Source organism: Leptodactylus fuscus, chromosome 1, assembly GCF_031893055.1.
Source record: "Leptodactylus fuscus isolate aLepFus1 chromosome 1, aLepFus1.hap2, whole genome shotgun sequence".
NCBI lineage: Eukaryota > Metazoa > Chordata > Amphibia > Anura > Leptodactylidae > Leptodactylus > Leptodactylus fuscus.
The window spans coordinates 131,953,616-131,967,248 of NC_134265.1; the positions used below are offsets into that span (position 1 = coordinate 131,953,616).

At 34.4% G+C, this 13,633-nt stretch overlaps 1 protein-coding gene across 1 annotated transcript in view; it reads left to right on the forward strand.

Annotated features, from left to right (window-relative positions):
* Nucleotides 1-12,305, forward strand: part of LOC142208707 (T cell receptor alpha chain MC.7.G5-like) — a 223,880-nt gene extending 211,575 nt beyond the window's left edge. The window contains exons 5-8 of the mRNA XM_075277379.1: nt 9,251-9,535; nt 9,973-10,026; nt 10,245-10,352; nt 12,060-12,305. Coding sequence (XP_075133480.1) covers nt 9,251-9,535; nt 9,973-10,026; nt 10,245-10,348 — 443 coding nt within the window. The 3' untranslated portion in view covers nt 10,349-10,352; nt 12,060-12,305. The remainder of the gene's footprint in view (nt 1-9,250; nt 9,536-9,972; nt 10,027-10,244; nt 10,353-12,059) is intronic.
* The last annotated feature ends 1,328 nt before the right edge of the window (nt 12,306-13,633 follow it).

Consider the following 13,633-nt stretch of genomic DNA (forward strand, 5'->3'; position numbering starts at 1 on the left):
AATCAGACCGTTCCATTATAACCATTATAAGTCAGTGGAATTTATTGGGTTCCATTAATTTCCATCATTTGAAATTGAGTTTTTATTCTCGTATGTTGGAACAGAATAAGGGAATTCCTAATGAGGATGTGACCTCAGTCTAACCCTGTATTCACATGACCGAGAAAATCGGTCTGTATGTTGGTCAGATTCACTGGCCTAAATAGTATGCCAGGAGAGGAACTCCTAACATAATAGTTATCTACGCTGCTAGGAGTCCCTAATTCCCAGCAACATACTAATTATAATACATGACAGTATGTCACTGGGTGGAGGGGACTCCTACAAGCATAGATAACTATTGTGCTAGGAGTCCTTCTCCTGCCATACTATTCAGGCCAATAAATCTGACCAACACATGGACTGATTTTCTCGGTCATGTGAATGCGGGGTAAGATATCTGTCCACTTATCTTGTAATTAATAAGGATGTGATAAATTAAGGTGAAGTCATTGTGCAAGACAGAGGAAGGAAATCTATAGCACATTTAGTTAATACAGGAGTTGTTACGTTGCAGTATGCTGCTTTATTACATAAATTACTCTCTATTGTAATGGAAGTTGTTCTATGATAGATATGTATATATAATGTAATGTATAAAACCTCACCAAGATTCACCTTCACTTAAAAGTAATTGTTCCAGTTTCTAAGCCTCATGTCTGAACATAGTATTCATACTGTTCAGGGGCTGAGAACTACGTCAGTCCCTTCAATGAAGGGTCAATGGTGACACATATAAGTGACATAGTGACACTGTGCAGTCCATTCATTTTAGCTTCTGGTTTGGCTCTTAGTACCCAAATCTCATTAATATTGGCAGTTCTATGTACTGTAGCTACTAGTGCACATTTTCCTGAGATAACTCTCTATAATCCAGCCCCACAAAACATTTATAACAGTATTTAATATAATAAATTAATACAGCATTTGTATAATACATACACAATCAGGTCATCAAGGTATATGGTATATATTGTACATGCAGGATGCCACTTTTGTATATACTGCAAAGGTATTTGTCATAATATGTTTCATTGTGTGAATTTTGCTGGCAACAAACTGATATTTGGCAAAGGAACCATGCTGACTGTGATGCTCAGTGAGTATCCTTGTTTACAATCTGCAATACCATCAATAAGAATATAGAATATCAGATTTATAGGTTATTGGGCCACTGCCCTGTTCACACACACTGTACATGCACTAATATTTTCCTATGACCATACAGATATTAAAGGCTGAGAATAAATTTGAAGCAGATAAATTTTTAAACAACTGGAACAAATAGTATTCTTGTCGCAGACAAACCTATAAGGCTAGGGCCCATGGTGGCATGGGGTCACCCAGTAACTCTACTTTCACGTAACTTCATTATTTCCCTTTGAGAAATAATGATTTAGAAAAATCACAAAGACGTTGGCCAAAAATGTTATTTTTTTTCTGCCTCCATAAGAATTCTGTTCTAAGAAAACTTGTCTATGTGCATACAGTATGTAGGTCTTAGGTTGTTGTCATGAAATGTGTCATGGTGTTAATACCTTCGGACAGAAGATGACTTTTGGGTCAGGTACCAAGTTAAATATCAAACCTAGTAAGTTGTGATATATAAATAAATATTATATAGCATTACATTCTGGGCATATACAATAAAAGAGATCACAGCTTAAAAAACTGAATTTACTTTGATTCAAACTATTGACATTGAATGAAATGTCTAATGCACTTAAGTGAGTATATAAAATGCTTGTGAATCTAGCTGGGTCTGACCATGTTCTTGTCATATCTTGCATCATTGTGGTACTTATAACAACGGAAAATTTATATTTGGACATGGAACTAACCTAATTGTGAAACCAGGTGAGCTGACTCAAGTATATATATACAGAGAGAGAGAGAGAGAGAGAGAGAGAGAGAGAGAGAGAGACTGTAATATGGCAATACAGTATGTTGAGCAAAAATGGGTTTTTAATTGAACTATTAGGAAAACCAATACTAGTGTATCCCAGGCAAAGAACAACTTCTATTGTATTGGCTTCATGGAAATATAGAATAGGGATATATAGAATAAGTATACATGGATATATACAATAAATGCAAACATTGTACACCACAGTCAAGCCCATATTAGTAATACTAATTCAGAAAAATCTGTTTTTATAGAAAGCCCAATTTCCTACATACATTTTTAGTGTGTATATATATATATATATATATATATATATATATATGTTTATTTTATTTTTTTTTTTAAAGGACGATACACGTAGTAAATGTGCTGCATTTTGCATAATATGAAGTAAAATTTGGATGGTCGTAATGCAAACCCAGAAAAACAGCTATCCATACTCCATCAATGATAGCTTCAAAGATCATACCAGTTCTGGGTATAGTTTCAAAGCCTGTACTGGTCAGAAAACAGGCCATGCATTTCAGAGTACAGACCTCTTCATCCAAACCTCACTGACATATACATAATAGACCTTTACAGTACTGCAGCCTTACTAAACCAACTATTTGCAATGTACTGAAATTATGTGATATTTGTATGTAACTAAACCTAAATGTTAGTAATGAACTTTATTCAAGCACTGGGTAAGATATGTCACCTGAAACACTTAGGTACTATGGAAATTATTGAAAGGGAAGCTATCACTGTGAGACTATGGCTCCAATAAACTTCTATTTGGATCAGGAACTCAACTTACTGTATTGCCTAGTAAGTATTACAGTTATTATGTAGTAGGACTTACCATAAATTAGGTATCTGAGATATTTCTGAAGTTTTTACTAACAGCTATTGTAGTTCAATAACAGTTCAAACTATGGGGGCATTATCTAGCCAAGTATGGGGTAATAAGTCATTGTAATGAATGAAAGAGTTGGATAAGTGGATATTTCTTGAAAAATCTGTATGATAAAACCATCAATTGTGACAAAGTAGAATAAAGGATGGAGCTTATCATACTCATTTAGCATGAACTATAACAGCTTTTTGGTAGTATATGTGGGTCTATGGATGGTCAGATACTTCACTGGCCATCAATATAAGTAAGATATCTATACATTAAGAGAAACCTTACTATCAGTCCACACATAATTGAAGATGCCCCATACATACTGTATACATGTAGCATACTTTACACATTCTACTTCAGTCTCGTAAGGTTAATGTAATAAGTGTTCTCAGTGTGGGAATCAAGCTGGTTGGAAATTAATCTTTGGATCAGGGACCAAACTGAATGTTAAACCCAGTAAGTCAATGATACTGAAATATGAGGCCATAATGTTCAGAAACGTAGACATGATTTTTAACTTATTTATGTATAATTTTTAACCACAATTTTAGAATCCAGATTACTATAATATTAGAATTCAACAATCCAATTCAACATTCTAGAAAAATATTCAGGTGTCTTTATATTATCCCTTTATGTCATGAGTGAGTGAGCTTTTGAGATTACACACCTTCGGGATTGGACTCTAATCTAATATTTTATTCCTAACATTCCCAGTAAGAAAATGAATACATGTGACAAAAGTTGTAGGTACATCTCTTGATAATTTTTTTTTTTTTTTGTGGTTTATTGTTTTGGGTTTTGTTTTTGATAATTTTATTGTAATAGTTTTGTAGCTCTAAAAAGAAGAAAACTTGCATGCATATGTGTGTTATTGCCTTGCAATATATCACTGTGTAATAATAACTTTAACAAGCTTTCTTTTGGAAAAGGAACCACGTTAATTGTAAATATTGGTAAGTGTCCTTAGTATGTTACCTTATTTTTTATATTTTCTAAATACAATAAATCAGAATAACAAAATGCCAAACAATAAATTCCACAATATTTAAAATATGTAAAAAGGTTCCTTAAGATGGCCAAAACGTGGACCATAAGACAACAGACCAATAACTACCTAATAACTTGGACAGGATTTGTTATGTAATACAGAGAATACATGGGATGATTGACGAGGTTATTGATTATGAAGCTAATTAATCCATTCTATTTATATCAGATGCCCTAAGAAAATTGTTATATATTTTTATTTTATATAATACTATTTTGAAAAAGTTTTTTTTTCTAGTATTCTAATCCCACCAACTGTAGTCAAACCATTTTCTCTTTCTTTGGTGCTATTTTTAAAGGTTATGATGATACTGTGAATCTTATCCAAGACACCACATCTTTAAGAACACCAACCTTTCATCCCAATTCTGTGGCAGATTTTCACTTTGTCACATAAAACCGCACGGTTCAACATTGGGAGCAATAATCAGTCCATGGATGAGGAGAAAGTGAGAGGTTGGGTTGATTGGAAGAGTTGTAAGTAGTAGGTCAATCTAATAATGTATTGGTATATTGCTAATATCTACCATTACATTATGATCAGTTGGGTCACATCTATGGGATTCCCAATAATCATGAGGATAAAAATTTTCATATTTAATTTTTTTGTAAATTAATATTTTGGTTTTAAAACAACATTTTTCTTTCTTCTGAGTTTACTTAAAGTTTAGCTGTTCGTGTATGTGTGTATATGTGTGTGTTTGTGTGCATGTGCTTGTATGTTTTATTGCTATGTTATAAATCACTGTGTGATAACAGTAGAAAACTTACATTTGGAAAAGGAACCAAGTTAAGTGTGATTATTGGTGAGTATATGTGGATATTATTATGTGATCCTTATGTACAGTATGTATGGAATTGTAGAATGGCCAGGTATACTAATAATATGGCTTAATATTGAGATAGGTAATTATGTTAAAGACATAACAATAATTAGTCAAGATATTTTATAAATTACATTATTTACACAGATTATTTTAAATTATTTATTAATAAATAAATATAACAATCAGTAAAGCTCATTTTAGCAAGTATATGGCTAGGCATAAGTTGTGGCAAATACAAAGGAATGGGTCAATAGAAAGTGATCGAGTTTTGCAATGAAATAAACTTGTGGAAATTTGGGAGAAGTTGACAAGTTCATATTTGGTAGTGGAATACAACTAATCTAAATTCTACTCAGGTATTGGCCAAGATATCTACACAATGAGGCCTGTAGTAGTAGTGTTGGACTGGCCCACCAGAGGATCCTCCGGTGGGCCTAAGCTCTAACACAATAGTAGTCCAGTGGTAGACTGGGTCTATTCCAAAGAATTGCTAGCAGGTGGGCTTCCCAAATAATTTTAAACATTTATTTGAATACATATTTGATCACAAATATGTTGAGATCAGTTTCTAAACCACAAAACATTTTGTTATGTAGTGGGCTAGAATCACATCCACCGTTTTTGATGCCATTATTTGAGCTAAGAGACACAAGGAGTAGACCCAAAAGATAGAAAAGTATAAATGAAATACGGATACTTTCCTATTTATTTGGATCCATATAGCGATTTAGCTCAATAAACTGCATAAAAAGCTGAGTGTATGATTCTTCCCAAAGGTTGAAAACACACATGCAGTTTTTATTAAAGTTTTGGGAGCCATTTTGGAGCCACAGATAGAAGTGGATACAGAATGAAGAAGAATTGTAAGTCACTCCTGGTTTCGGCTAAAAAAAAAACTGCACCAAAAACTGCAAGTGTGATACTGCTCTAGATAAGGAATTTTTGCAATGGTGTAAACTGCTGTGGAAATTGGAAAGGAGGTAACAAACTCATATTTGGAACTGGAACACAACTAACTATAGCACCAAGTAAGTCGGGTTATTTAAGACAGTGACTCTACAAAAGGTCCTTGTCACTAATAAATCTGCCAAATATTTATTTTTTAATGGCACTTGAAAACACATCTTTCTTTATAGCAGATACCATATAATGGTATAACGTAGCTTCTAATGTGTAATAAATCTGATTGATTATTATAGAACTAAAATAATTAACATATTTTTTGTAAGTAAACTATCTTACTTCTGGATTAAATGAAATATAGCACCATATTGTTATACAGATGTATGCATGGACTAATAAAATGGAGAATATATAGGAGGCATCTAATATTCATCCCAAATACATTTTAGTGTATATGAGCATAATCTGTATGTATGGAATATAATATATCATCTGTGGTCTACAAAAATATTCAAGTATTAACAAAATTAACCAAATTGTTGGAATACATTATTATTATTATTATTATTATTATTATTATTATTATTATTATTATTATTATTTATATAGCACCACTAATTCCATGGTGCTGTACATGGAATATATGTTGGTGTGGAATATCAGTATAGTATAAAGGTGGCCATACACTTTCAATAGCTGTTGACCAAAGGCCATCTGAGCCAACAACTGCCCTATAAATATGCTGTCTTGGATCAGCCAAGGATATGTTTCCCCAAGGTCCATGTTTCCTTTGCTATCAGGTTATCTTTTATAACTTTCTGTTATGGAAATCTCCTCCACTCCCAACTTTATCTAAAAGGGGATAGTTGGCAAATTCATATACAAAACTAAAAAGAAAGTTGTCTGCTTCCATAATAATCAGTGGGTTGCTCTTATGTGCATGGGCACATAAAGGGCACCTTAAGACATATAATGCATAATATATCAATTAATAATTTCTTTCATTAAACTGATTTTGTACATGAAGATAAAATCAGTAAAAATATACAACTGCAAAATAATATTAAAAAAAAAACCATGCAAAAATAGAAGCAGCTTATTTTCTGTATTTTTTGTAGTGTCTACATTTTATTCTTTATGAGGTTGCCAAATATGGGAATAATTGTGACACAAATCATAATAATATAAATAATCAGTAAAAGGTATTGGAGGTATTTTTATTATAGTCCTCTGAAGTCATGACTAGGTGGCTACATAAGGCGTTCTTGATATGCTGTGTGTCACTGTGATAATGTTAATGGCAAATTCATATTTGGAAAAGGCACTAAGCTCCTTGTATTGCTAGGTGAGTTGGCTTCTAGTACTGTCCAAGGAATTCTGAAATGTTTGCATATTAAAGGGACAGCACATAATAAGATAATGGATTGAGACTGGTAATGGATTACAAATAGGCTGTTGTCTTGTTTTTGCGCCAATAAAATAGTCTACTTACAAAAGTGAAATCTGGTAAAGCATTAGGGGTTGAATGAAGATAAGTATTTTACCAGAAATTCCACATTTTGCCAACAAGATACTTTGTCATGTGAATGCTATCTTCCACAACCCTACTTCCATTTAGATATGTTTTATTGCACATGTGTATAACACTGTGCTCACTGGTACCGCATACGGAAAACTTATTTTTGGATCTGGTACAGAACTTATAGTTAAGCCTGGTAAGTGCTTTAGATTAAGAAGGGCGATATTTGTGCATTAGGCAAGTAATATGAAATTTTTTTTTCCAAATTTTAGATTATGTAAATGATCTATACATACCTGTGGCTATATATACATACCTGTGGCTATATATACATTTGCAAAATTGGTTGCAAAGGTCTATATAGCCCCTCAATGCTTCACTACTGTAAAGGTAGATATGTGATAGAACAAAAACGTTATCAAATATTGTAGGTTAAAATAATAGATTATAGACTAGAAATCAGAAAAGCAGACATCTTTCTACCAGAAAGCCACCAATAAGTGTGATGTCCTGGAGCCATGTGTTCTTGCTAAACTGTCTAACACTGTGTAAATAATAATTATGGTAAATCCATATTTGGACAAGGAACGCGACTCCAAGTGGTGCCCGGTGAGTTGCAATATAATCAGTGACTACACTTATATAGGAAATACTTGAAATATAAAAATTCTAAAAAAACATTCTGAACATTGTTCAGTTTGACCACATAAGCTATATTCCTTGGACTCAGATTTAAAATATTGCCGTTGATGCCATACCGTCAGATGAATTCATATGGCTTATTATAGAAATGTGGTTAAGCCCGCGCTGGACAGTAAGAGGAAAAATATTATTGTATGTATTTGTATCATAGTGTGTATAGTGGGACAAGCTATGGGAGACAGATATTTGGTTATGGGACAAAGCTGATAATTATTCCTGGTATGTAAGTAGAAATTATTAGTACTTTATCCTGAAAATAATTTTTTTTTTAGTTTTAAATATGTTGGTTGCATTGTCAGGGAAATAATCTAATATGGATGCTATCACACATCTGCATTTCTACTTCCATTAATGCAAGCATTTTTGTTCATCACGGTTGGGCTAAATTCACATGACAGTGATTAATAGCCGTGTGACGTCCCTTTTTTTTACCAATACCACTTGGCAGCATTAAATTCAATGTCAGAGAAGGGGGGCTATTCATATGATCGGAATTTTGTTGGTCTGTTACAATAGACCGTCAAAATATAGGTCATGTATTTTTGTCCGTTTTTGTCCATATACCCAAATGTATGGGGGATCTGTGAAAATAGTTGCCCCTCGGGTGCAAGATGGCCATGAAAAATGGACATTTTTCCAAATGTGTTCTAGTATGTATTTTGAAGATATTTCTATATTTATGTATAGATGGAAATATGGAAGGTATAACGAACGAACGAACGATAGATAGATAGATAGATAGATAGATAGATAGATAGGAGACAAATAGATAGATAGATAGATAGATAGATAGATAGATAGATAGATAGATTCACATCTGCGCCATTGGAAACTCTGTTATACATACTCCTGAAAATCGGTAGATAGAAAAGTCCAACAAAGATATTTGAAAGAGGAACTATTCTGTATCTCTTCAGGTTTAGCAAGTTTTTATTTGTCACTTATATACATAAAAGTAATCTTTTTATTTTCCACAAATTTCTGCGCAAAAAAAATATTTCAATGACATGATATGGTTTGATTCTTGAATAAAGCCTTTTTATACACATTATTAGTTTGTTCTAAGTTAATAGCAGGGAATCTCCATACAGGACAGCCCTTTCTTACCCAAAGCGTAGAGTCCCTGTAAAGATTGATTTTTACTCTATTCGCCATTATGCTATGTGCAATAGGTACTGTATAGTCTATCATCCCCAAGGAAATCTAATATGTAGGAGGGAAAGACTGTTATACTACCATTCTGTACTTAAGTATACTGACACAGAGTAATATATGATGAGATTTATGTTTTTGTTACTAACTGCTCCAGACATAACAACGTAGAAAAAAAGTATCTGTGAAAATGTTTTTGTACATTTGCATATTTAATCACAGAATACACAATTAAACTCCATTTTGTTTCTTGTATATTTCAGAAACAGATCGGACTGTCCCTTCTGTATATCAGCTGAATTCTTACAAAACAGAAGCGGGTCTCCCGGACACAGTGTGCCTGCTTACTGATTTCCCATCACCAACTAAAACAATACAAGTAGATGAACAAGAGATAAACCTGAATGATCAGGCTGTGCTGGATAAAGCCAACGATGGCGAAGTGTGGAGATACAGCGCGGTTATTTGGGACTGGGACAATCCCTCCAAGAACCCATCCTGTAATGTGAAATATGATGAACAAAGTGTCCAGCCAGAAAATACAATAGGTACAGAACATGTTTATATTGTTTATTATTGTTTGTTCATTCTTTACTTAATATCTATTCATCTGCATATTTCATCCATATTCGTAGATTCCACAGTTGGTTACATATCTATTTACACTCATGGTTAGGGATCTATACTGGACCATCCAGCATTAGTTAGATTAAAGCTTCATATTTCGGACACATACCTGATAGGATTGCAGTATGGCATGGATCTATTTATATGGAGTTGTACCTCCCATTGCTAGCCATCAACTCTACATACTGTTAGTTGGCAAAGAAATGTGATCTATTACTTGTATTACATTTGTACTAGCCGGATTAATGGTCCTTAAGCCAAGAAGACAGTCATACTCATAAAATGTAGTATTGGGACTAACATTATATTACTACGCACCATTCAAACAACAACTAACCACAACTTTTTCATTTTTCAGATGAAACAACTAGTACCTGTACAACCCTAACTATCAATAACCGTTTCCAGACAAGTAAGTTACCTTCAAAAAGCATCTGATTGTATTTCACAGTAGCCATAAGAGGAGATATAGTTTATAATAAAATAATAGTAATATCAAAACTATGTCCTTTACATTATTATAATCTGCGGATATTGGCAAAACCAGAGTACTCTTACTTTACTGTTCATTGTGTAGAAGTCTATTAAATGATGCTGATTTTTTAACAACTGTGTGTTACTGTTTCACAGACCCTGGCATGAACACATTGTCAGTTTCGGTTCTTGGACTGAGGATACTTACTGCCAAAGCCATTGTCTTCAACTTAATAATAACCATGCGCCTCTGGTCATAATAAGGTGAGTGAATTCACATCTTCTAACACCTTTTTTTTTCTTCTTTACAAGGTTTAATGTGGAAAAATAATGGCCCATGTTTACTAATAGATAGGTAGTATCAATACGCTGTAAATGTAGCGCAGTGGTTCAGGTTGTGTGACAAATCTGCAGCACATGATGCCTGCTAAAAAAGTTGGCTTAGTTTGTGCCATAATTTCATGACATAACTTGAGCACAATTTTGGCCATGATGCTGTATCCCTGTGCACACTGTGCCCCTTTCCATTTAAGCCATGTACGGTTGTAGACAGTGCAAATCAGCAAAAATCTCACAAACCTAGATAAGACATTTTGCACTACAAATTCAAAAATGTTGGCACATTTTACTCCAAAATTTAGGCACAAACACATCAGTACATGTGCCAAAATCTTTTTTCATAGAAACTACTAGCAGCTATTTTGTCTTTAGCAAGGGCGTGACTTGAGGAGGTACAGAGGGTGCAGTCGCATCGGGGCCCAGGAGCCTTAGGGTGCCCATAAGCACTGGCATCAGTATTGAGATTGCAGCTTCCATCTGGTCCATAAACCAAGGAGTCCCACAGATTACCCTAACCATACAAAAGTTGATTATACTCCTTAGCTCCTGTAACCATCACTATCAAGAATTCGCTGTAGGGATGAGATAGGGAGCCCCGGACAAAGATTGCACCGGGGCTCACAAGACTTTAGTTACACCACTGGTCTTTAATGATAAACATAACATATTATAACGTAGAACAAAAGTAATGAAAAAATCCAGTAAATTCCATTAACTGTTTAAACTGAAAGGTGCATATATATTAATTTAATATTGGTAATAACTCTCTTTAAAGTTGTCACTTATTAGTCATAAATGAACCCTTTAACCCATTGCCAACACCATAGCTTTTTTCCCGCCATCACAAGTTTTTTTATAATTTTTTTAACGTACTACAGTATAAAAAAAATTGTCACCCATGGATGATTTTTGCTACCAAATTTCAACTCCGTCCATTTTGTCTCCCACTTGCCACTTTCTATAATAGTTGGTGAGAATTTCAGTAATCTAAACAACCGAGGAAAGGTTTACTGACATTAGTTATTCCGGAAAACTATGCCAGTTGCTGACTTGTACAGATTTTATTTCACATGGCACAGAATCTGCCATGGTACACCAAAATTATTATGCCAGAGGTCCAAACAATACAGTTCCAGCACACATTGCAATATCGAGTCCAAGACTGGACTCCTCTAGAATACTGTAAAATTCTGAGTTCTCTCAACCCCAGAGGAGGCGCCTTTTGATGAAGATGCTGCAGGCGCGGCTATTAACCAGCACCCTGGTCCTAATAACAGAAATTAACTAGGAATTGGAGCTTTCCATACCTGACACTATATTTCTAGTACACGTGAAAGAAACCTGGAGAAAATATATCTTCCTTCCCTAATTTTCCCCATCCCTATCTTACAAGCATATAGTAAACAATTTGAATAATATACTATGATAAAATAATGAGTAAACTAGATTTAATATCTAGTGCTATAATGGTGGGTTTGACCATCTCTTTTTCAAAGATTTACAACATGTATAAATGTAACCTGTCAGTGCAAGATATCCAACTTTTGTAAGGCAGATAACAGTGCTAACACGCTACATACTACACATGCTAAAATAGTACGTTACTAATCATCTCTTATTCCCCATCTACAGGAACTCATCAACTGAGCTCAACACATCAATGGCATCTAAGAGGGGATCCTCAGTTATCTTCATCAGTTCTGTTGAATGAGATGAAATCCTTAATCTCTTTCTGAAGCTGTATATATATCTTTACAATGTGCTTTGTACTGTATGTATAATATGTCTTGAATGTCAATGTGGCCTGAGACCATTAAAATGCAAGCTTATTACACCATAGGTACAAGATAAAGAATATATCGCTATATGCAGTTTTAATTTCCATGTGCATGTTACCAATACTTAGTATGTTTAATTTTCATATGAATGTTATGTCTATACTGTATACATTTGTAATATAGATGTTGCTTCTGTACTATATACACAATATTACTAAAGTTTTATTAAAGCCTTTATCAAAAGCAAGTGTCATCATGTTTCAATTCTAAGTACATAAAAATTCATTCTATAACAAAGAAATTGAGTTCACACATCAGAAAATATAGAAAGCATCCCATATGTCATGTTTACGCCTATTTAACTTATACTGTGAAAGGATGGAAACAATCACACTGCTGGTAATACAGAGCCGTTGGTGGGTGGAAAATACACCATGGCGACAGGAAGTTTAGTTTCTTATAAGCCAGATATCTCCCATGAAGATTGCCAATGCACAAATGCAACTCTTGAAGCAAAGTGTTACATTTCTGTATTTACATGTTGTAAGACCAAACAACTGAATGATCAGAAGTGTTTTATTTGAGGGAAGACATGCATTGCCAGAAGGATCATTAGTCTATGAAGAAAGGAAGAGGAACAGAAAAAAACACTCAAATAGTTGCTGCTATTACACTATTCCTTGTTTTTTTTTAACACTGTTAGGGAATCTTCACACTTCCTTTATTCTTACGGGGCCCCTTCACACGGCGTATACGCTCACTGCTTTGGAGCGTGTAAACGTTCCGTAGCAGCGGCGTCTAAAAGCAGATCGCATTGTTTTCTATGGGAGCCGGCAGACGCGCGCTCGCCATAGAAATGAATGGGCTGCTTTTTCCATTCATTTCTATGGGGAGCGCGTGTCTGCCGGCTCCCATAGAAAACAATGGGAACTGCTTTAGACGCCGCTGCTACGGAACGTTTACACGCTCCAAAGCAGTGAGCGTATACGCCGTGTGAAGGGGCCCTTATTAAACAAGCTGGTGGGTGACTGTTTGATGGACAGGACCTTTACCATGAAAGATTATTTATTGTGATTACTAGAAATCTAATATAAATTCAGATCACATAATATGCACAATAAATGTAGATTACATTAGACAGGTTTTTAGAGAAAACAATTTGCATGCTGCCAGGGCTCAGAAATTTGAGTGGGATTGTATTATTCTCAACACTTATCTCTGCGAGATAAAAGGCAATGTCCTTCCCTTATCAGCAAATGTAATTAGCTGCCCTGATTTTCCCAGAAGCATTATATAACAGCTCTGAGAGCAAGTGTGATCCTCAGAAGTCAGTCCCCCTCCCCTCCAGATAGCAGTGAGTCACATTGCTTAGGGGTAGGTATCACTTTTTTTTTATTTTAGCCCACAGTTTGTCTGGAAAATCCCTGT